The 26,142-nt window shown below is 23.5% G+C and overlaps 1 protein-coding gene and 1 long non-coding RNA gene across 2 annotated transcripts in view; one reads left to right on the forward strand and one right to left on the reverse strand.

The window, feature by feature from the left end:
- LOC122508381 overlaps positions 1-19,914 on the reverse strand; it is a 57,857-nt gene extending 37,943 nt beyond the window's left edge. Inside the window, exons 1-2 of the long non-coding RNA XR_006302228.1 lie at positions 19,773-19,914; positions 19,246-19,434 (exon numbers count right to left, since the gene is read on the reverse strand). This is a non-coding gene — a long non-coding RNA (uncharacterized LOC122508381). The remainder of the gene's footprint in view (positions 1-19,245; positions 19,435-19,772) is intronic.
- Positions 19,915-20,074: 160 nt separating this feature from the next.
- The window catches only part of LOC122508350, a 55,427-nt gene continuing 49,359 nt past the window's right edge, over positions 20,075-26,142 (forward strand). Inside the window, exons 1-3 of the mRNA XM_043621643.1 lie at positions 20,075-20,216; positions 20,296-20,558; positions 25,200-25,408. Of these exons, the coding sequence (XP_043477578.1) occupies positions 20,492-20,558; positions 25,200-25,408 (276 nt within the window). The 5' untranslated portion in view covers positions 20,075-20,216; positions 20,296-20,491. The remainder of the gene's footprint in view (positions 20,217-20,295; positions 20,559-25,199; positions 25,409-26,142) is intronic.

The following is a 26,142-nucleotide window of genomic DNA, read 5'->3' on the forward strand; positions in this document are numbered from 1 at the left end:
AATAAAAAAAAGTACCTACCTCGGTATTTTTATTTTTCTTTAATTAATTGCAATGGAATTTATTTGTCATTTATATCAAGGAACAAAAAAAAAGAGAAGAGCTTGAAGAAATAAATTGAATAAGAGACATGCATTGTTAACGTTTAATGTTATGCCAAGTGTTTGTGTACAATGGTGTCCCGCCCCCTCCCCTACCTCAGACTGTTTAAAAAGCATAAAATTGCCAGGGCCTTCCTCGCATTCTGGGCGGTCCTTAATTATAACGAACGACAAGTCAGTCACGCCTAAAAAATTTCCCCCCTTTCCTCTTTTATTAATTAATTTAAACACTGATTTCTCTTCCCATCAGATGGGGAAAATTTATCATAAATTACTTTTTTTAAAAAGGAGGTACAGTGTTGAATTAAAAAAATGACTTAGGCAAAGGGAATAATATTTTTTACTGTTTTTTCTAGCAGGCGGAAAACCACATTAACAGGGTTCGAACCAGTGAAAGTATTTAAAAATACGGACTTTACGGACCAAAAATGAAAAATTACGGACCAATATTACTGACAAAAATATAACCAGTCTGAGTCAAATGAAAGAACATTTTACTTAAAGATCGATTTAGTGATCGATTTCTTCATGTTTTATAATATAATAATTAAAGATGACCGAGTGATAAAATCATTATTAATTCAATTATTATTTTCAAGTATGTTTAACTAAAATTCTTCTTTAAATCAATTATTTTTAAGAATTTTCAAAAATGTTCTTTGACAATTTTCAAATCCATTTGGGGAGCGTTCATAAATGATGTCACGCAATTTTTCGGGATTTTAGACCCCCCTCCTCCCCCCTGTCACGCAATTTCATGCAATTTCACATGAAAAAATACATTGTGTCACGTTTAGTAGAGACCCCCCCCCAAAAAAAAACGTGACATCATTTGTGAACGCTCCCTTGTTTACAATATTCAATTTTTCGAAATTTCAATTATTCGTAAATTCTTCAATTCTTTTATTCTTCAAATAAAAACATAAAACAATATAATAAAATTTTAATTAAACTTTTTCAAAAAAATTAATTTTAAAATTAAATTAATTCTAAAACTTCACCCTATAAGGCTTTTAATATTCATTTATCTAAAATTTTAACTGAAATTAATTTTTAAATCAATATTTATTAGAATAAATTCTAATAGAATTCAATTATTTAAAAACAAAAATAAATAATTTACTGAATAATTGAATGTTTCTTAACGTTCGATTCCAATAAAGAATTTTATCAACATATTTTTAAATAATTGAATTCTTTCGACGAATTTTAATAAAATTTTAAAGAACAATTACATTTTTCGAGATATTTGATTAAAATAATTGTATTAAAAAAATTGAATTTCTGCAATAATTTGTAACTTTTCCAAAATTAAATTTTTTTTTCGTGTGTTTTTAACTACACACTAAAAAAAAAGTTTTACTTTCAGCCTATTTTTGAGGCTGAATTTATGATGTAAACGGAGTCAGCCCCGTTAAACAAGGACAGACTTATGTGAAATACATGGGCTGAATTTAAGGTGTAAACGGAGTCAGACTTTTTTTTTACTGTGTAAAATTCTTCTATTTAAATCCATTATTTTTAATAATTTATGAAAAAGGTCTTTGAGAATTTCCAAATTCATTTGTTTACAATTCAATTTTACGAAATTTCAATTATTCGTAAATTCTTCAATTCTTTTATTCTTCAAATAAAAATTTAAAATAATATAAAAACATTTCAATTAAACTTTTTCAAAAAATAAATAAATAAATTTCAAAATACAATTATTTTTGAAAATACACGCTACGTTGCTTTTAATATTTAATTATTATTATCTAAAATTTTAACTGAAATTAATTTTTAAATCAATATTTATTAGAATAAATTCTAATAGAATTCAATTATTTAAAAACAAAAATAAATAATTTACTGAATAATTGAATGTTTCTTAAAATTCAAATCCCATAAAGAATTTTATCAACATATTTTTAAATAATTAAAATCTTTTGACGATTTTAATAAAGTTTTTAAGAATAATTGAATTCATTTGAAAAATTCGATTAAAATTCTATTAAAAATAATTGAATCCCTAAGAGAAGAATTTTGATTATTCTTGAACAATATTTAATTTTTGCGAAAAATATTATTACTCTTGAAAATAATTGAATTTCTGCAATATTAGAGAATATTAGAAAATAAAAATTTTTTAAATTTTTTTAAAAAATCATGAGTTTATTAAACTTTCTCAAAAAAAATTAATTCCACAGAATTGTTAATTAAAAATATGAAAAACTCAGATTTTCAAAAATTTTTAATTGAAACCTTTTCAAAACATAATTATTTCTAACAATTTACGCTCTAATGCTTTTAACAATCAATTATAATCTAAAATTTTAACTGAAATCCATTTTTAAATGAATTTTTATTAAAAAATTCATACTAGAATTCGATTATTAAAATAAAAAAAAACAATTTATTGAATACCGTAAGTGAGGCTAAATTCGCTCATGTAGGGTAAATTCGCTCAACCGATGTCTCTTTTTAAAATTCGATTAACATACTTTTTAGACAGAAATATTTAAGATTTACAATTGTTTTGGTTAATATAAATGGTAAACTTTAATTTAAAATTTATTTGCAGCAAATTCATTGGTAACTTTCAGTAGAAATTATATTTAAAACACAAGTGAATAATTTTCATATTGAACAAGTAGTATGAAAAAGTAGGAAATAAAGCTTTACTTCAAAGTTTTTAAGTTGAATACTTCTGAACATTACATTTCCTGTATCTCCAACATGATTTTCATAAAGCACAAAAATTAAAGCAATAAACAGATTCTGCAAAAAATCAATTTAAAAAAAATTCAAATTTGTTGTGTAAATTCGCTCAGGAAATAAGTCTACAAAAAAGATGTTTGGGCCTGGATATTTTAAGTATGTTAATTACTATAATTTATAATTCGATTTTTTTAAATAATAGTACTCTTATAACTGAAAATTAAACGATTTAAAACGGTTTAAGCACTAAACTGTCAAACTTAACCTTGTTTTTTATGGTTATGAGTACGTTTGATTGAATGATTGAATCTAATTACTTATTGATAAAACAATATTAAATATTTATTCCAATAACTTTGTATATTGTTCTTAATTTTTTTCTTTATTGATTCTAAAGAATATTTAGTTTCATTTTTGTAGATTATAATATATTTTGCCAGAATAATAATGGTGAGCGAATTTACCCATCATTTAAAGGTAAAGTCGCTCACAAAAAAACGGCTTATAAATAATTTTCTGCAACATATTTTAATTTCTTTATGCAGTAATAGGAAAGATAAAGGGTTAAAGATTATATATTTTCAGTGCCAATGTTTATTTTCATCGTTTCCCGAAGTTATTTAAAAAAGAATTGAAAAATTGAGCGAATTTAGCCTCACTTACGGTAATTGCATGTTTCTTAAAGTTGAATTCTCATAAAGTATTTTACCAACAAATTTTTAAATAATAGAATTCTTTTGACGAATTTTAATAAAATTTTTAAGAATAATTATATTTTTTCGAGGAATTCGATTAAAATTGTATTTAAAATAGTTGAAATTCTGCAATGAGTTTTATTATTTATGAAAATAATTGAATTCCTACAAAATTATATTATTTACGAAAATAATTGAATTCTGTAAAAATTTTATTATTTATGAAAATAATTGAATTATTGCAAAGAAATTTATAAAAAAATAAATTGTAAATAATGAAATTCCCGTGGAATTTTTATTATTTTTTGAAAATAATTAAAGGTTTGTGTAGAATTTTATTAACTTTTTTTTTAAATAATTGAATTCTTTTGGAACATTTTATTAGAACAGTATAGATATTTATTAAAAATCATTGAATTGAGGAAAATAATTGAAATTTTGCCAAGAATTTTATTAAAATTTTTAAAAATAATTGAATTTCGGAGAAGAATTTAATTATTTCTAAAGATAATTGAAAATTTGACGAGAATTTTTAAAAATATTTGAACATAATTGAATTTCTGCAATCATTTGTAATTTCTCTAAACTTCTCCAAATTATATCGTACAATTTACGAACTTTTCATCCCTTTTGAATCAAATTACGAACTTTACGGACCTTTTTTCAAAAAAACGGACTTTTACGGGATTTACGGACCTACTTTGAGCTCTGCATTAAGGATTTTCAAGCGTTTTTCAGAATTTTTTTTAAAAAGGGAAAAAATTATTTAAATTTCATTAAAGTTGTACATTATGTTTGGTCTATATGGGTGATTCTCCGCGTAGCGCACAATTTGGATTTTACTATTTTTGACATTTTTTTTTTCAAATTAAGTAGAAGTCGATATAGAATTTTAAAGTTCAATATTCAAGAACGAAATATTCGTGGTGGGCAAGACAAAATAATTATAATTTTCTCTTTTACAATAAACACCCATGTAAAATTGATTACACTATGACGCTCTGATTCGACCATGACGCCCAAGAAAAACTAATTTTTTAAGCAAATTATTATCGATTTCAAAAATTCTTTTTTTCCACGTTTTTTGTTTTCACTTACTTTATACTACTAAACTTGTTTTGAGGTAAAATATAAATAATTATTCATTTCATTGCAAATATATATTATTATGATTCGACCATGACGATTCTGTGATTCCCTATGCAACTTTCATGCTTTTGTAACACATATAAAACAGAAAAATAAATTTTTTTATTAATTTCTTTTTTAGTAATTTACTTAGGAGAGTTTATTAATGCTTTTTATTAATGTTAAGTAATTTTTCGATTTGATTTTTTATGTAAATTAGGCAATTTTACAAAGTGATGATACCATGACGCGAAAACGGGGGACAAGAAATATCTACAAAAATATTAAAAAATAAATTTTTTTTTTCCATAAGTGTTTTGTTTTTTTCAATTCTACTAATTTAGACAACAAGAAAATGTCAATATTCATTATATTTATTATTATATTTTACTAAAAAAAATAACATTTTATATATGAAATGGTAGTGGGGACTGCGATCACACCATGACGTTTTGTCACCTTAAAACAGATTTTTCAGTAAAATTATAAACTTTTAAATGAAAACGACTATAGACTTTTATTTGTTATCATGGAAATAAGTTATCCACGTTGAATTTATTAGAATGTATGAAACTGATTTCTTAAAAAACATGAGGGACATTAAATTGTGCGCTACGCGGAGAATGACCCATATATGGTTATGCTATAATAGAAGCATTAGTCTAGTGAATTTTCTAAACGATAAAGGTCAACGATGCTGGTGGTTTACTATTTGGGGGTAAGAGAGTAATCAAATTACGAAAATAAAACCCATTTATTTTTCCACCAAAGCAAAAGTGAATTTTCGTCAAACGGTTGGAGTCAACTTTTTTCCGAACCCTAGAGCTATTTAGTGGTAAACTGTATTCACTCGAATGAACCCATTCTATTCATTGAGCGTGATGTTTGAGATGAAATTCTATATGCGATAAAGTTTGGTTATTCTGTTTATGTATACATATGGAGTTCATCGATGGACGAACAATCAGATGAGATTGAATCGTGTTGATGATGTCGTTTGACGAAAAGCATAAGGTTTCCTTGACAAGATATGGTTAAGGTGGACAGCGACGCGAACACGAAAGGGTGCGAGTTGGGGATTGAGCGATGATATGAGAGACTAGTCAGTGAACGAGAGTAGGGTTTTGGATGAATGGAAGGAGGATCGGATTGATTAATAGGGGGTACATCTGTTACCCAGCCGTGGAGGGTGAATATGGTCCATTGGAAGGGATGACTCTCTCTCTCTCTCTCTCTCGCTTGCAGTTAGCATTAATCACAGCAACACGAATCTACTCTTCAAGCGGTCTCTCACTATCAGGTCCCAATATAATGCCCCAGTGACGTAGAATTTGCTTATACAGCAGAAAGCAAATAACATGATCATATATCTATACATCCTTGATGCAAAACTTGAATCAATGTTTCACTAATTGACCACCATCTTCCCTTACATGCAATTTGTAATTAATTCAATCAAGTGGAAAATTAATCTTTGCGCAAGCAATAAATTTATTGTGAGTGAGGAACAAGACACTTGCATATTTTTAATCGAAACCTACTGTTAATATTTTTTAATTTGCAATATCTCATCTCAATGTTATAGTTGAAACAGCAGAATTGCCACAAAACTTAGTTTTGTTTTTCACTAACTGTTCCCTGATTTCTAGGCAAAATTTTCACTTTTTCCCTGACCCTAAAGAATATATATTCTTATTCAAAATGATTAGATACTAAAAAAAAAAGTTCTATTACATTTATTTACGAATTTCTTTAATTGCACAATTATTAAAAAAAACATCAATAATTACTTTTTTAAATAAATATTTAATTATTATTTTTCCATAGTAATTAAGATTTCAAAAGAAATTCAAATTTAAACCTTTTTGAAATTCAATAACTCTTAAGAATATTATTATAAAACATGAGTCTTCGACTCGGAGTAATTCATATCTTCATGTTTTATAATAATTCAAATTTCCATAAAATTTTTCAAAAAAAAAAAATTAACTAAAACTTTTCTTGAAATCAATTATTTTTAATAATTTTTTAAAAAGTTCTTTGAGAATTTTCAAATTCATTTGTTTATAATTCAATTTTTACAGAAATTTCGATTATTTAGAAATTCTTCAATTAAATATATATTAAAAATAATAAATTAAAAAATTCAATTTAAAGTTTTTCAAAAAAATAAATTGTACAGAATTGTTGGTTAAAACTTAAAAGTATGAAATATTCAAATTTTTTAAGATTTTAATTTGAAACATTTTCAAAATTCAATTACTTCTAAAAATTGAAGCTACAATACTTTTAATATTCAATTTTTATCTAAAATTTTTACAAAAAATAATTTTTAAATCAATTTTCATTAAAAACTTCTATGAGAATTCAATTATTTAAATAAACAAATAAATCAAGAAAATTGATCAACAAGTTTATAAACAATTTAAATCTTTGGATGAATATTAATTGAATTTTTAAGAATAATTACACTTTTCGAGAAATTTGAGTAAATATTGTATTAAAAATAATTTAAATTTTGCGATGAGTCTTACTATTTATGAAAATAACTGAATTCCTACAAAGAATTTTATTGTTTATGAAAATAATTGAATTTCGCAGAAGAATTTTATTATTTATAAAAATACTTGAAATTTTTTAAAATTTTGAACAGAATTAAATTCCTGCAAATCATTTGTAACTTCTCCAAAATTAATTTTTTTTAGCTTTTTTAACTAAATTTCTTCTTTAAATTAATTATTTTAAAAAACTCTTGAAAAAGTTCTTTGAGAATTTTCAAATATATTTATCTACATTTCAATTTTACAAAATTTCATCGATTATTCGAAAATTCTTCAAGGGGCCATCCACATATTACGTCACACTATTTCTGGCCATTTTTTACCCTCCCGTCCCCCATGTCACACTCTATTACATACATTAGCGCCATTTTCTTAATTAAAATTCAATTTTAATTTAATTTTCATTAAAAAGTTCTACGAGAATTCAACTATTTAAATACAAAATAAAATTAATAATTTCTTGAATAATTGAATGTTTCTTAAAATTGAATTCTTACAAAGAATTTCATCAACAAATTTTTGAATAATTGAATTCTTCTCTACAAATTTTAATTAAATTTTTAAGAATAATTACATTTTGTGAGAAATTCGATTAAAATTGTATTAAAAATAATTGAAATTCTGCGATGAGTTTTATTATTTATGAAAATAATTGAATCCCTGCTAGAAAGTTTTATGATTTGTGAAAATAATAATTTAATTATGGCGAAGAAATTTATGAAAAGTTTGTAAATAGTGAAATTCCTGTGAAATTTTTATTATTTATGAAAATAATTGAATTTTCGAGAAGAATTTTATTAAAATATTTTTAAATAATTGAATTATTTTGGAAAATTTTATTAAAATAGTAGATATTGAAAATCATTGAATTGGGGAAAATTTTTGAAAGTTATTGAATTTCTGAGAAGAATTTAATTATATCTAAACCTTATTGAAATCTTGACTTAAATTTTTAAAAATTTTTGATCATAATTGAATTTTTGAGAAGAATTTTATTACTTTTGAAAATAATTGATTTTCTAGAATCATTTGTAACTCATCCAATATTCAAGTTTTTGTTAGTGTTTTTAACCAAAATTCTTTTATAAATTTCAAATTAAAACATTTTGCAGTTCATCTATTTATGAAAATTGTAAACGCAACTCTTTTAAAATTCAATTAATTTTGTATTTAAGTAAAATTATTCATTAAATAATTTATAAATGATAATTTTATGATAGTTCTTCAAGAATTAAGTTATTTAATATTTAATTAAATTATTGAAAAAGAAATTATTGTTAAAAATGGAAAAAAATTTAAGTTTTTTTTATTAGAATTCGTGGTAATTTTATAGTTTATAAGGCAAACAAAAAAGACAATTTTTTCTAGTAATTTTCATAAAATGCCCTGACATTTCCCTGATTTTTCTGACCTGTGGCAACTCTGATAAATAATAGAACTTTAAATTTCAAGATGGCGACTTTAAAATGGCTAGTAGACTACAGCGCCACTCCAAGATATTATGGCGCAAAAGTTTAAATCTGATTTCTTGTATTTTTGTCACGAAAAATTATTTGCAGTATAAAAATTATATATTTCTTTATATAATTTAAATACAGAATAGAAATCAAAAGAGAAATTGCATAACTCTGATAGCTAGTGATTCTAAACGTTTGTTTTACACTAACAAGCAAGTGTCAGCAGATTAATTTGTAAATAGACAAATAAACAGAAAACTATTGTGCGTGCAAACTAAAATAAGACAAAGTTACAAAAAGCAGTATGAGAGATGGAAAAGTAGAAAGGAAGTCGAATTGCTTTCGTGGCGTTTACAACAGAACGTGATGATGAAAATTACACCAATTAGTCTCGTATAAATAAAGTTCTGTCGCGAGGAAACTTCTCTCAAAACAAAACGCAACGCACGAATGCCTGACGATGTCGTCATCTATTATATCTTCCCTTTTTGTCATCACTACCCAACAACTTTCTAAGGAACGTAAATTTAATTACATTTATCTCTCTATTTCATTGTTGAAAAACAAAAATATTTTTCTTTCTCTATTTAAAAAATATAATATACAAAGTTTGTTTCTATACTGTCAAGAAAAAAATAAAAATTTATCACAGAGAAAAGCGAGTGTTGTTTTTGATGCGGGTAAATTTTGGTAGGGTAATTTTAGTGAGGATAAATTTTCTATAATAGAAAATTTACCTTATTTTCGGTGTTAAAATAACACTTCCGAGCTAAAGTTTGATGCAGACACTTTTAACACCGAATTCAGTGTTAAAATGACACTCACTTTTTTCTGTGTATATTTTATCCTTTAGTCAAGAAAAAAATTTTGTTTTTGTTAAAATAAATTCCAAACAAAATATTTTTCCTAAAATAAAAAATATTTTTTCCCCAACATTAAAAATTATACAAAAAGACAATTTTTGCAAATGAGAGATTCTTTTATAAAAAAAAGGGGATTTCTTTTTTCAAAGACTGAATTGACTTTTTTCTCTTTTCTTCTCTGCTTTCTGTCTTTTCACTCGGATGAGGAAAACATCGCGTGATTACCATTACACCCAAGCTCGAGCTTCGCAAAACTTTCTCGATTAAAAATTTCTTCTTCTGCTCGCCCGCGTGGGAGAGTTTCGCGTACTGGTAATGTATGTGGGTCGCTTTTCTGAGTTTGAAAACCTAGATAGATAGATAGATAGAGAAAGTGAGAAAAATTCAAGGGGAGAAAAAGAGAGAGAGAGAAAAGAGCATTGAACTAAAACTCCAAAGAGGAATTTATTCTTATTCAAAGTTTAAAGAGACCAATGGTACAGATAAAAATTGAAGAAAACCTGACATTATGGTTCTTCAATCTTAACTGAAAGTTGCATTGGAAACTTACAAAATTTATGTAACTGAAACAAAGAATAAAAAATATTTACTCCCTCAAAAAATCAATATCCCAAAAAACAACAGAAAGTCACTCCATGAAAAACTGCTCCAAACACAAAAACCCAAAAATTATTAAATAAAATAAAATACACTGAAAAAAAATTTATTTGATTCAAATTTAAATTCAAATTCAAATATTTAATTGACTATCATTAATTAAATATTCACTTGAATAGGGTTGACACAAAAAGTTAATTTTGTTTTTCCCCCACTTTTCTCTGATTTACAGACCAAATTTTCACTTTTCCCTGACCCTGAAGAATATTCTGATTCAAAATGATTAGATATTAAAAAAAATGTTCATATTACATTTAATTACGAATTTTTTCAATTGCAAAATTATTAAAAAAGACATCAATAATTACTTTTTTAAATAAATATTTAATTATTATTTTTCCATAGTAATTAAGATTTTAAAAAAATTAAAATTTAAACCTTTTGAAATTCAATAAGTTTTATAATAGTTTAAATTTCAATAAAATTTTTCAAAAAAAAATTAACTTATTTACAAAAGTTTTAATAAAATCCTTCGCAAGAATCCAATTATTTTTATAAGTATATAATACAATTTTTCACATCAATTCAATTATTTAAAAAAATGCAATAAAATTTGTTGAAAGAATTCGATTACTATCATAAATAAGAAAATTTTTCCTAGGATTTAATTTATTTTTAATACAATTTTAAATAAATTCCTCAAAAAATGTAATTATTTGCAAACATTTTTAGCAAAAATTCAATTACATTTCACAAATAATGAAATTCTAGGCTGAAATTAAAATATTTTCAAAATCTACTATTTTTATAAAATTTCTCAAAAAAATTCAATTATTTAAAGAAAATGTAATAAAATTTGTTGTAAGAATTCAATTATTTTCATAAATAAAAATATAATTCACAAGATTTCAATTATTTAAAAAAAATGTAATAAAAATTCGTTTCAAGAATTCAATTATTTTCCTAAATAATAAAATTCCTCACAGGATTTCAATTATTTTTAATAAAATTTTAAGTAAATTCTTTGAAAAATGTAATTATTTTCAAAAATTTTATTAAAATTCTTTGAAGGAAATAATTGAACAATTATCAATTATTTTTAATAATTTTTGCAAAAGTTTCAAGAGAATTTTCAAATCCATTTGTTTACTATTCAATTTTAAGAAATTTTGATTACTCGGAAATTCTTCAATTAAATATTTAGAAAATAAAAACTTGAAATAATTTTTTAAAAAATTCAATTAAACTTTTTCAAAATTCAATTATTTCTAAAAATTCACGCTATATTGCTTTATTAATCAATTATAATTTAAAATTTTAACTGAAATCCATTTTTAAATCAATTTTTATTAGAAAATTCAACGAGAATTCAATTATTTAAATACATAAACAAATAATTTATTAAATAATTGAATGATTCTCAAAATTGAATTCTCATAAAGAACTTCTATCAACAAATTTTTGAATAATTAAATTTTTTTGACGAATTTTAATAAAATTTTCAAGAATAATTATATTTTTCGATGAATTTGGTTAAAATTGTATTTAAAATAATTGAAATTCTATGATCAGTTTTATTATTTATGAAAATAATTGAAGTTTGGAGAAGAATTTTATTATTTTTAAAGATAATTAGAATTTTGACGAGAATTATTTAAAATTTTTGAACATAATTGAATTTTTGCAAACATTTGTAACTTCCCTAAAATTCAATTTTTTTTAGTATTTTTTTCAATAAAATTCTTCTATAAATTCATGATTTTAAATAATTAATTAAGTATATGTACATTAAAAAATTAAATAAAATTAATTATGAAACCTACAAATTTAATTTTTCCACTATACTTTAATAAAAATCCCTGACTTTCCCTAATTTCCCTGACCAATTTTACTTTCCCTGACTTTTCCCTGAATTCCCTGATTTGTGGCAACCCTGTTGAATCAAATAATATTTATTGGAGTCAATTAAATATATTATTTGATTCAACTAAATATTTAATTGATAATATTCAAATTAATCGGTTATTTGAATTAAATAAATTTTTTTATCAATGTAGAAAATAATAATAGAAACAAAAATAATAATAATATTAAACTAATAAATAATAAAAGTACTTACTTAACTTATAAATAATAAAAAAAAATAAAATAATAAATTAAAATGAAAAATACTTCGTAGGACGAGTGAAAGAATAATTTTTCAAAAACTACATGTCAGCAGTAATAAATAGTGTAGTAATTTTTTTTTTTTGAAATTGTTTTAAAAAAATAATTTATAATTATATTTTTATTGTTAGGGGAACAATATGCTGAAAGGATATATAATGAGACTACATAGGACCGCTTAATTAACCCCTTGAGTGTCGGCAAAAGTTCAGCAAAGTCAACGCATGGTCGTTTATTATATTTGCGGGACAGGGAATAAAGTATATAAGAGTCTCTCTTTCTCTCTCTCATTTTCTCCCTCTCTCTTTCTAGCTGTATATAACGTCATTTGCCAGAGGAATTCTAAATTAATTAATTTACACAATAACACAAAGAAAACGTAGTGTCGTTGCGAAAATTTCCCTCAAGATGGAAGAAATTCATAACAAGTCAACCAATCGGTTCAAACGAAACATTTCTCGTTGGGAATTTATTTATTATAATTAAAATTAATTCTTAATAAAAAGTAATTATAACTATAACAGAAGAAATGACTAAATAAAGAAGTAAATAAATAAGTAAACAAAGAAGTAACTAAATAACTAAACTAAGAAGTAACTAAATAAGTAAATAAACAATTATTAATTCATAAGTAAATAAAATGAATTTAATTTATTTGAATTTAAAAATTAAAACAAAAATTTTGTCAGTCTATTGTTTGAAGTCTCTTTTCGAGAATTGGTTTAAAAATTTTGTGAAAATTATTTTCAAGAATTTTTAACTAAAATTCTTCTCTAAATCGATTATTTTTAATAATTTTCGAAAAAGTTCTTTGACAATTTTCAAATTGTAAATTAGTTTACAATATTCAATTTTATGAAATTTCAATTATTCGTAAATTCTTCAAATAAAAACTTAAAATATAATATAAAAAATTCAATTAAACTTTTTAAAAAATTTAAAAAATTTTTTAAAATCAAAGTTCAATTATTTCTAAAAATCCACACTATATTGCTTTTAATATTCAATTATTATCAAAAATTTTAGGAGAAATTCATTTTTAAATCAATTTTAACTAGAAAATTTTACTGGAATTCAATTACTTAAATACAAAAATAAATAATTTATTAAATAATTGAATATTTCTTAAAATTTAATTCCCATAAAGAATTTTAAAAACAAATTTTTAAATAATTGGATTCTTTCGACGAATTTTAATAAAATTTTTAAGAATAATTACATTTTTCGAGAAATTCGATTAAAATTGTATTAAAAATAATTGAAATTCTGCGATGAGAGTTTTAATATTTGTGAAAATAATTGAATCCCTAAGAAGAATTTTATTATTTTTGAATAATATTTAATTTTTGCAAAGAATATTACTACTCTTGAAAATAATTGAATTCGACAGAATTGTTAGTTAATATTATGAAAAATTCAGATTTTCAAAGATTTTAATTTGAAACTTTTTCAAAATTTAATTATTTCTAATAATTTACGCTCTAATGCATTTAATAATCAATTATTATCTAAAATTTTAATTGAAATCCATTTTTAAATGAATTTTTTTTTAAATTCATACTAGAATTCAATTATTTAAATATAAACAACAATTTATTAAATAATTGCATGTTTCTTAATGTTGAATTCTCATAAAGAATTTTACAAATAAATTTTGAAATAATTGAATTCTTTTGACGAATTTTAATAAAATTTTTAAGAATAACTATACATTTTTCAAGGAATTCGATTAAAATTGTATTAAAAATAATTGAAATTCTGCAAAGAGCATTATTATTTATGAAAATAATTGAATTCCTGAAAAGAATTTTAATATTTATGAAAATAATTGAATTTCGGAGAAGAATTTTATTATTTATAAAGATAATTGAAATTTTGACGAGAATTTTGGAAATTCTTCAATTAAGTGTAGATTAGAAAATAAAAGCTTCAAATAATTTTATTGAAAAATTCTATTAAACTTTTTCAAAAAAATTAATTCTACATAATTGTTAGTTGAAAGTACGAAAAATCCAGATTTTCAAAGATTTTAATTTGAAACCTTTTCAAGATTCAATTATTTCTAAAAATGCACGCTATAATGCTTTTAATAATTCAATTGTTATCAACAAATTTAACTAAATAATAATTGAATATTGAATGTTTGTTAATTAATTAATTGAATGTTAATTTATTGAATATTTCTTAAAATTGAATTCTTATAAAGAATTTTATCAAAAATTTTTTAAATAATTGAATTCTTTTGATGAATTTTAATTAAATTTTTAAGAATAATTACATTTTTTGAGGAATTTAATTAAAATTGTATTAAAAATAATTGAAATTCTGCGAAGTATTTTATTAAAATTTTTGAAAATAATTGAAATTCGGAGAAGAATTTAAGTATTTCTAAAGATAATTGAAATTTTGACTAGAATTTTTAAAAATTTTTTAAATAATTGAATTTCTGCGAAGAATTTTATTACTTTTGCAAATAATTGAATTTCTGCAGTTATTTGTAATTTCTCTAAAATTCTCCGAATTATATCGAACAATTTTCGAAATTTTCGTCTTTTCTCAATCATATTACGCACTTTACGGATCTTTTTTCAAAAAAACTGACTTTTACGGACTTCAAGCAAATTTACGGACGTTTAGGGAATTTACGAACCTAGTTTGAGCCCTGTTTTGGGGAAATTTTTAGAATTCTTGAAAAAATAGGTCAAAAAATATTAAATATGTTTATATTCATGTCAATCATGACAGGTTCATCAGAGTCTTGTATACTGTCAAGTTGTCATCAGCTCGTCGCCTCATGGATATATTGTATAGTATGCGCTATAGGAAACATTAGACAACGGGCAAATAAAACAGGAAGCTGTTTTCATGACGCAGAGAAACCAAACTTGAAACAAGAGATCCACCACCCCGCAGGAAATGGAGGTCCTTTCAACATTGAAATCGAACTTGTCTCCATTCTCCAATGTCGATCTACGCAAATTCTCAGTTGATATTTTCACTGACATGACATTGTGTCCCCCAAGGGGACTTTGGCGCCTCTTAAAACATTTCTTTCCTCTTTATATATATATATACATATATAACATTACAAAATGTGTTTTTCACCCCTCATACAATTTTATATGTGTGGATGTTGAAGAGGGTTAAAAAGTCTCCGTCTGGTGTGTGTGGGGGGAGAGAAAAAAAAACCTCTAAGAAGCAGACAACTTTTTTTTTCCACACGGGATATGAAGCAAAATAAAATAGACAGGGAACACTTGTTTAAAACTACATCACGAGAGTTTATTACTTTTTAGAGTATATTTATATTCTTACTTTATTATTTTGTTATTTTAAGTAATGGCACGATGCATCAGAGGGTGGAAAAAAAATTTCTTTCAATTTTTTTTTTCCACCAAAACTAAACATTTTCTAAGAGTATATTTTAACAATTTTTTAGAAGGTAAAAAATTGTTTTCCATACCAAAAAAATAAATAGATGGGCAACAGAGTAATTAAAAAAAACTGTTCTAAAAACTTTTTTCTAAATAAAATAATTGATATAATAAAAGATTAAATAAATCTGTGGAAATAATTTTCTTTATCTGATAGGTATTCTTTCTTTCAAATTCTAAATTATTAATTTACTTTATGGAATGCATATACACGCGTATATATGAAACGTCATCACACTAATCACATTGTGAATTTCAATAGATGAGCTTAGCTGTGACTAAGAATCGTGAAATATAGAGAAAATCGTTTCATTCAGTTCGCTATGCTTGTCATTTAATGAGGTGTGAAGGGATTTTAATAGAAAAAAATTTTTTTCATGCATTTCACGAGTCATATTTTAAATCTTGATGTTCCTCGATTACAACCGCACGCACGGAATCTAGCGCAGCTGTCAGTATCTCTCTATATATATGTGCCATCTATTTAATTTCCATTATACACACTATAACCATACTTATATGCATTCAACTTTAACCGAAAAGGAGGGTCTCATATGCAACAAACAAAAGAAATTTGATTTATAAAATTATATTTCTACAAAAAAAAAGAATTAAAAATAAATCACGATTATATTCTTTACTAGCAAATGTAATGCACGCCAGAGCGAGGAACGTGATAATCAATTTATTATTATTATGCAAATTACAAAATTTTTTATTTTTAAATATGAATTTTTCAATAATTTCATATTCAAACTTTAAAAAAAATCCAATTACTAATTAATTATTCTTGTTTTATAATTTCAAAAATTTTAATAAAATTTTTCACAAGAATTGAATTATTTTCGTAAATAATAACATTCTTCGTGATAATTTAATTATTTTTATAAACATTAAAATATTTTGTAAAAATTCAATTATTTTTAAATAAAATTTTAATAAAATTTCACGAACGAATACAATTATTTTCTAGAATTTTAATAAATCCTTCTAAACAATTTAATTATTTTCTTAAAGTTAAATCTTTGAAAAAAATCAATTATTTTCAAGAAAATTTCATGAAAGAATTCAATTTTTTGCAAGAAAATTTCATGAAAGAATTCAATTTTTGTCTTAATTCGTTATAAAATCTTTACAAAAATTCAATTGTCTTCAAAAAAAATTTCACGAAAGAATTTAATTTTTTTAATTTGTTAAAAAAAATTCAATATTATATTCAAAATAATTTCACGAAAGAATTCACTTTTTTAAAAAATTTTAATAATATTTTTCGAAAAACTTTAATTATTTTATAAAATAAATTTTAATAAATTCTTCGAAAAAATTCTATTATATTTATAAATAGTAAAATTCTTTGCAAAAATTCAATTATTTTTAATACAATTTTAATAAAATTTCATGAAAGAATTCAATTTTTAAAAAATTTTTAATAATATTTTTCTACAAAATTCAATTTCTTTCTAAAATTTTAATAAATCCTTCGAAAAAATTCAATTATATTTATAAATAGGAAAATTCTTTGCAGAAATTCAATTATTTTCAAGAAAATTTCACGAAAGAATTCAATTTTTTTTCTTAATTCTCTATAAAATCTTTACATAAATTCAATTATTTTCTAAAAAATTCCACGAAAGAATTCAATTTTTAAAAAATTAAAAAAAAATTTTTAATAATATTTTTCTTCAAAATTCAATTTTTTTTTCAAATTTTAATAAATCCTTCAAAACAATTCAATTGTATCTATAAATAGTAAAATTCTTTGCAGAAATTTAATTATTTTCAAAACAATTTCACGAAATAATTCAATTTTCTTTAATTCGTTAAAAATTTTTCAAAAGAATTTAATTACTTTCTAAAATTTTAATAAAATTCAATAATTAAATGTTTAATTTTAATTTTTAACAAACACAATTATTTTAAAAACTTAAAACAAATTGTTCATAAAATTCAATTATTTTCAGAATTTTTAATTAAAATTTTTAAAGAAACTCCATTATTTAAAAAAAATGCAAAGAAATTCTTCAAAAAGAATTTAATTAGATTTTTAAAAAATTTTATCAAAATTCTTCGCGAGAATTCAATTATTTTCAAAAATAATATTTTTCGTAAGAATTCAATTATTTTTATTAACAGTAAAATTTTTTGTAAAAATTCAATTATTTTTTTTAAAAAAAATTTTATAAAAATTGACGAACGAATACAATTATTTTCTAGAATTTTAATAAATCCTTCAAAACAATTTTATTTTTTTTTATAGTAAAATCTTTTGCAAAAATTCAATTATTTTAAAGAAAGTTTTACGAAAAAATTCAATTTTTTTCTTAATTCGTTATAAAATCATTACAAAAATATTTTCATTATATTATTATTAAATATTATTATTATTATTTAACTAATATAACGAGGTCGAATTTCATAAATTACATAAAATAATTTCTAAACTCGTCAGTTAAATTTGCGTCTTGAAAATCGACGCTGGACTTGACAATTTTTGGGGACGATTTTCAAATTTGGTCTTTTTTTCATTAAATTGGAGCTTTTTTTTATTAAAAAATAGCTTTTCCGAACCACTGAGGTATTCAGAACTTTTTTAGAATTTATTTCCGATTCATAAAAAATTTGCGTCTTGAAGAACGACGCTGGTCTTGATAACTTTTTTTAACATCGTTTTTGGGATCGATTAATAAATTTGGTCTTTTTTCATCCAATTGGAGTTTTTTATTAAAATAGAGATTTTTAATTTTTTTTCCTGAGGTACTCAGAACTTTTTTAGAATTTATTTACGATTCAGAAAAAATGTGTGTCTAGAAAAAGACGCTGGTCTTGTAAATTTATTTTTACAATTTTTGGAGTCGAATATCAAATTTGGGCTTTTTTTTCATCAAATTGAAGATTTTTTATTCAAGATTTTTTTCCGAAACACGGAGATACTCAGAACTTCTTTAGAAATTATTTCCGATGACTCAGAAAAAATTTGTGACCATTCAGTCAAATTCAGTAAAATGGGTAAAATTAATCACACAAATGTCCAGTTTACATTTACATCTGAAATGCACCTGATAATAAAATAATTGTTTTCATATCGAACAAAATTCCTTACTTTATTAATTTATTATTAAAAAATATCCACTCAAAAATTTAATTCTATTTTTAAGTAAAAGTAGTTTCCTTTTCAAAAAAAAAGTTAATGAATATTTTTATAGGTTATGCTGTGCCTCTTGTTTATAAATTTAAAAAATATTACATAAATATTTTTTGAAATACACATTCCAATAAAGAGTAAATAATTACAAACTATTTTCAATTCAAAATCATGATTAATCGATAAATACTTTTAATTAAATATTTGTGGAATAAAATAGAGTAAAATTATTGCTTCCACACTTTTGCTTATCAATACATTAAAATATTGGAAAATATTATCAAATTTACTGAATGTGACTGATTGGTAGTATTTTTCTTTTTATAAATTAATTTAATTGTTAATTAAAACAAAGATTAATTGACAAAGAAAATATTAGTGATAAACCAAGGATTTTACTTACTTGTTGCCGGGTCACTCCGAGGAACTCAACCAACACGTGGACTGGATTTTTCTCCTGATGTTTTCAACGATTGTCTTCGATTCGGTAAGTCGCACAATGATTTTCCATGTTTTTCCTTTTTCAGAAATGCAAATTCCTGTTGTCTTTTAAGTCGTAGTAATTCTTTTATTCTGTCGATTGTGTCCACACCTGAAATTAGTCGTGATTATACTTTTGTTTTCTTAGATATTTTTTAAATTAATATTATTTTTCTTTTTTTACTGTAATAATTTACTATAATAAAAGAAATTATTATTGTTTTTATTTATCACTTCATTTTGTTTTTTGGTTAGACTGACAAACACTCATAAAATAAAAATTCAGAAAATTAATGAAAACTTGGAATATTGTAGAAGTTGTCATTGAAAAAGAGAAATTATGCAAAGTTTTTTCTTTGTTTATGAAAAGAATTAGGTATTTTATAAGAAACATTGCAATTTACAAATGGTAATCACATTTTTTCATTTTTATTCCTATGAAAAACTTACTTGTTTGGCAGATTGAAATTATGAAGTTTTTTTCCTTTCTTCTCGGAAAATCTGTTTTAATTTCTTTTGTTTCTATTTTTTCCCCTTTTTTCAAAGATTCGACCAAAACTTGAACGATTTATTCGATTTATTCACATGTCGACGTCACTACATGAAGACTGAGATCCGCCATTTTGTTGTACGGAGACGATGGAGCACTGCACATGCGCGAAGAATGGACTCGACCGACTGGACGACGCCGGATGCTCTCAACTCGCCTGTAATCAGTGATATGATAAAGGAAAAATTTGTGCAACACCATAGGGATTAATGGACAAAAGAAATAATCGCAATCGCAAAGATTATTTACCTCGCCACGTGGTCACTCCGTGGAAATCAACCAAAGTCGTGGATTGGATTTTTCTCCTGACGCTCCTGACGTTTTCAACAATTGCTTTCTTCTCGGTGAGTCACGATATTTTACACTAATGTTTCTCCTTTTTCAGAAATGTAAATTCCTATTTTCTTTTTTTTGTGATAACAGTCGCAGAAGATGAAAAATGTCTGTTGCACACAGCACTTGCGCAACAAACCTGGAGGTTAGGTCTGAATGCTCTGGACAACGACGTGCTCTTGCACGTGAACTCGGCTGTCATTTTTGAGATAGAAAAAATTTCTGCAAAACCAAGGATTAATCGATAAAGGAAGCATTGATAAAGGATTAATTACATCGTCGCCTGATGGTCACCCCGTGGAAATTAACCAAATCAACGTGGACTGGATTTTTCAACGATTGTCTTCGTTTCGGTGAGTCACAATTAATTTCCCATAATGTTTCTCCTGTTTCTCCTTTTTTTTGAACAATACAAATTTTTTTTTCGTAAAAACAAATTAGTAGTGAGTCATTCCATTATATTTCGACTAAAGTCGTTGCCGACTAATTTTAAAAAATTGTAATATTTTGCAGGAATGATTTTAAAGATATTAGGATCACCGAACAAAAAGAATTTTTTAAATATTTTTTATATTTATTGTAAAATAAGCATCTAAAGTATATGAAGTCGTAAAAACTGACACTTTTTCATCTAATAGAAAATATTAAAGAAAACACATAATTTACTATAAAAACGTAAAAAAATTATTAGAATTTATTAAGAATGAATTATTTTATTATTATAAATTGATAGAAACAATTATTAATAAGAAATATTAAATAAAAAATAATTTTAAAGTTTACATGGAAAATAACCTATTTTTGCAAATTTCATTCACTAAATATGAGAAAGAGAAATCATTAAATTGGATAAAACCTTATGAAATATAAAGTACCTGTGATTAACTTTTAGTTTTTCTTATCACTTTCTTCCTGTTTTCTTCACAAATATTAAAAAATAAGCAATTAAAATTGGCACTTTGCTTATTTTCACGATTTTCAAATGTAAATAACTTTTGCCTAGAAAAATGAAAAATTACGAAAATTAAGCAATAATTAATTCATCACTAGATACACTTACTGGAAAAAGATTTTCTTTGGTCCCGAAGCTATTTCTCGAATTAATTAACTTTAAACTTTTTACTATTTTTATCAGGTTAATACATGTGATTTCTTTAAAACTGAAGTTGGTTCAAAAAGATTAAACAAGAAGAGCTAACTTCGTCCTTTAAAAACCACATGTATTAACCTGATAAAAATAGTAAAAAGTTTAAAGTTAATTAATTCGAGAAATAGCTTCGGGACCAAAGAAAATCTTTTTCCAGTAAGTGTATCTAGTGATGAATTAATTATTGCCCAATTTTCGTAATTTTTCATTTTTCTAGGCAAAAGTTATTTACATTTGAAAATCGTGAAAATAAGCAAAGTGCCAATTTTAATTGCTTATTTTTTAATATTTGTGAAGAAAACAGGAAGAAAGTGATAAGAAAAACTAAAAGTTAATCACAGGTACTTTATATTTCATAAGGTTTTATCCAATTTAATGATTTCTCTTTCTCATATTTAGTGAATGAAATTTGCAAAAATAGGTTATTTTCCATGTAAACTTTAAAATTATTTTTTATTTAATATTTCTTATTAATAATTGTTTCTATCAATTTATAATAATAAAATAATTCATTCTTAATAAATTCTAATAATTTTTTTACGTTTTTATAGTAAATTATGTGTTTTCTTTAATATTTTCTATTAGATGAAAAAGTGTCAGTTTTTACGACTTCATATACTTTAGATGCTTATTTTACAATAAATATAAAAAATATTTAAAAAATTCTTTTTGTTCGGTGATCCTAATATCTTTAAAATCATTCCTGCAAAATATTACAATTTTTTAAAATTAGTCGGCAACGACTTTAGTCGAAATATAATGGAATGACTCTAGTGTATTTATATATTTTATAAAAAGGAATCTTTATTCTTTCGAGTCGGAATGTTCAGAATTTGACAGAGTCGTGTAAAATTGGTAAATATGTTTCTCTCGCGACATTTTCACGAAGGGAATTAATTTTTGTTTTTCATATTTGTCTCAATGTATATATGATTAATTGTTGAGAGAAAATTTTTCTATTATTTCTTAAATATTAAAAAGACATTTTTTCTCTCTTAAATAATAAAGTTCAAAAATGAATTAATAATTAACAGTAGGGAAGTGGCGGATCTTTTATCCCATGGGTAAAAATGAGGCACGAGTTTTTTTTTGCCCAAGAGTAAAAACGTGCAGCATTTTATTTTCCGAGTTCAACAAGTGAATGTTTTTTACTCCCTGTCGTCTGCTTCATGAAGTCGACACTTTTGTGCCTTTGGAATTAAAAGAATTTCGTTTACAATTTTCATAAGTAGATGAACTTCAAAAAATTTTGATTTAAAATTCTGTAAAATTTCAATTTTAAATGAATTTAATTAGAAATATAAAAAACTTTGATTTAAAAAAAAATTTTTAAACTGAAATTCTTCTGAAATTAGTTACATTTTTTAATATATATTTAATTGATTATTAAAAATAATGAATTTATAGAAGAATTTTAGTTAAAAACACTAAAAAAATTGAATTTTGAAGCAATTACAAATGATTGCATAGCAATTCAATTAAATATATTTTCAAAATTAGTAAAATTCTTCGCAGAAATTCAATTGTTTTCAAAAATTTTAATAAAATTCTTGGCAAAATTGCAATTATTTTCAAAAACTTTCCTCAATTCAATGATTTTTAATATTTACTACTTTAATAAAATTTCACAAACGAATTCAATTATTTAAAAAACATTTTAATAAAATTCTACGCAAACATTTAATTATTTTCGTAAATAATAAAAATTTCACAAAAACTCAATTATTTACAAATTATTTTCATAAATTATTATTCCATTATTTTCATAAATTAAATTATAAAATTCTTTTTTGGAATTCAATTATTTTTATAAAAATAAAACTCATCTCAGACTTTCAATTACTTTTAATACAATTTTAATAAAATTCTTCGAAAAATGTAACAATTCTTAAAAATTTTATTAAAATTTATTAAAGAAATCCAATTATTTATTTTATTTACAAAAATTCTCGTCAAAATTTCAATTATCTTTATAAATAATAACAATTTTCTTCGAAATTCAATTATTTTCAAAAAATTTAATAAATTTCTTAGCAAAATTTCAATTATTTTCAAAAATTTTCTCAATTCAATGATTTTCAATATCGACTATTTTAATAAAATTTTTCAAAAAAATTCAATTATTTAAAACAAATTTTGATAAAATTCTACGAAAACATTTAATTATTTTCATAAATAATAAAAATATCATAGGAACTGAATTATTTACAATGAATTAAATTATTTTCAAATTTCGAATTTTTGATAATTTTTCATAATTTCAAATTTTTTACCAAAGGGTGAAGACTATTAAATAAGTACAGTGTTTTTGAAGAGCCAAAAAATAGTGAAGTTAAATGCCATAAAGGAGAAAAAAAAATGTTGAATTTTAAGAAATTCGGTTTTTCGAATTTTTGATAATTTTTAATAATTTTATATATTTTGCCAAAGGGTGAAGACTATTAAATAAGTAAAGTGTTTTTGAAAAGTCCAAAAATAATTTAGCTAAATGCCATAAGAAAGAAGAAAAAATGTTAAATTTTAAGAAATTCGGTTTCTCAAATTTTTGATAATTTTAAATAATTTTAGATTTTTTACCAAAGGACAGAGACTATTAAATAAGTAAAGTGTTTTTTAAGAGCCCAAAAATAATGAAGTTAAATGCCATAAAAAAGAAGAAAAAATGTTGAATTTTAAGAAATTCAGTTTTTCGATTTTTTAATAATTTTTAATAATTTCAAATTTTTTAGCAAAGTGTGAAGACTATTAAATAAATAAAGTGTTTTTGAAGAGCTCAAAAATAGTGAAGCTAAATGCCATAAAAGAGAAGAGAAAATGTTGAATTTTAAGAAATTCGGTTTTTCGAATTTTTGATAATTTTTAATAATATCAAATTTTTTACCAAAGGGTGAAGACTATTAAATAAGTAAAGTGTTTTTGTAGAGCCCAAAAATATTGAAGCTAAATGACATAAAACAGAAGAAAAAATCGGTTGTTTCTATCATTAGATATATTAATTTATTGTTAAATATGCCAGTTACCATATTTTTGTCCCTAGAAAGATGATCCTAAAGTTCTGAACGTTCAAATGAACGAAATTTATTTATTTTCTTCTTTAATTTAAATATTTATTACAATAATTTTTTGTCGATATAAAATAAATGAAATATAAAGTTTCTAAGTGTGAAATTTAAGTTTTTAATTTTTATTGCAAACAATAAATTATAAAAACATTTCTAATAAAAAGTGTTTCGTTCATTTGAACGTTCAAAACTTGTGGATCATTAGAAAGCAGAAATAAAATTAGTAAAAAGTCAAGGAAAAGTCAGGGAATTATTTTCTCAATCCTATTGTTAGACACCCTGTCTAATATATAATTAATTGAAGAATATTCGAATAAACGAAATTTCGTGTAAAATTGAATTGTAAACAAATAGATTTGACAATTATATAAAAAATTATCAAAAATAATTGATTTTAAGAAAAATTTTAGTTAAAAATTCTAAAAAATAATAATTGAATTGAATTGATGAAAATAATTTTGAAGAAGTTACAGTAATAATATTCGTTTATAATATAAAATAATTATTGTATCACTCGGTCATGTTTTATAATAATATTCTTAAAATTTATTGAATTTTAAAAGGTTTAAATTTGAAATTATTGAATTATTGAATTGAATTTTAAATTTTTGAATATCTTAATTTCTATTAAAAAAATTAATGATTAAATATTTATTTAAAATTCCGTTTTTAACCTGGAAAAGTCAGGGAATTTGAAAGGAGCAAAAGCGTGGCAACCCTCTACTTTTTTCATTCCATTTACGAAAATATTTTTCTTTAGAATAATTTTTTGAATTGTTTTACAGAATGTTCTGGACAACGCCGACTTCTCTTGCATGTGAACTCGCCTGTCATTCGGGAAAAAGGAAAAATTCCTGCAAACCAAGGATTAATTGACGAAGGAAACATTGATAAAGGATTAATTACATCATCGCCTGGTCACCCCGTGAAAATCAACCAAATCAACGTGAACTGGATTTTTCTCCTGGAGTTTTCAACAATTGTCTTCGTTTCGGTGAGTCTCGGTATAGTTTTCTGTAATGTTTCTTTTTTATTCAAAGCCTTTTTTTGCCCAAGGGTGAAAATGAACCTTACCCTATAAATTCAGTGCAAATCCCTTCGTGCTCGCTAGCCATATCCACTTATTTAGACTTCCACTAATAATATATTATTTTAAAAAAAAAGAAAAATAAGAAACTATTTCCCTACTAGAAATATGTGAATAAAAACCTCATTAAACTTTTGACAAAATTTTTATGAATCTCAGAAAATATATAGGTGAGGTAAAATAGAATATGGTTCGAGAACATGAGAAGGACAAAAAATGTTGTATATATATAGCTATCAGCTACTTTTCCAACAACAAAAGAAGCAAAATGGGGCTTCTGTATATTGCATACACGTGAATTTTAACGTATTATATAGCTATGTAACCATAAGTTCGGAGAAAGCAAAACCTGAACCATCAAACACTAAGCGATAGATTAAGGCTCTCTCTCTCTCTTTCAGTCTGGGATTTAAAGCTTAAAAATCCGTAAAATCCCTGCCACGCGAATTGTCGTGACTGAGAACGAGAGATGCTCTTATGAAAGGCAGGATTAGAACGGATTTGACATTTGATCGCGTGTTATGTGACAAATGATCCCTCATTTTTTTTTATTCTGCGATACCGAAAAATTCCGTCGTCATAAAAGCGCGGTTAATATTTTCAATTTTTTTTTGATAAACTTTGTTTATTAGTTTTGAATC

The sequence above is a fragment of the Leptopilina heterotoma genome, unplaced genomic scaffold (assembly GCF_015476425.1).
Source record: "Leptopilina heterotoma isolate Lh14 unplaced genomic scaffold, ASM1547642v1 Lhet_114, whole genome shotgun sequence".
Taxonomy (NCBI): domain Eukaryota; kingdom Metazoa; phylum Arthropoda; class Insecta; order Hymenoptera; family Figitidae; genus Leptopilina; species Leptopilina heterotoma.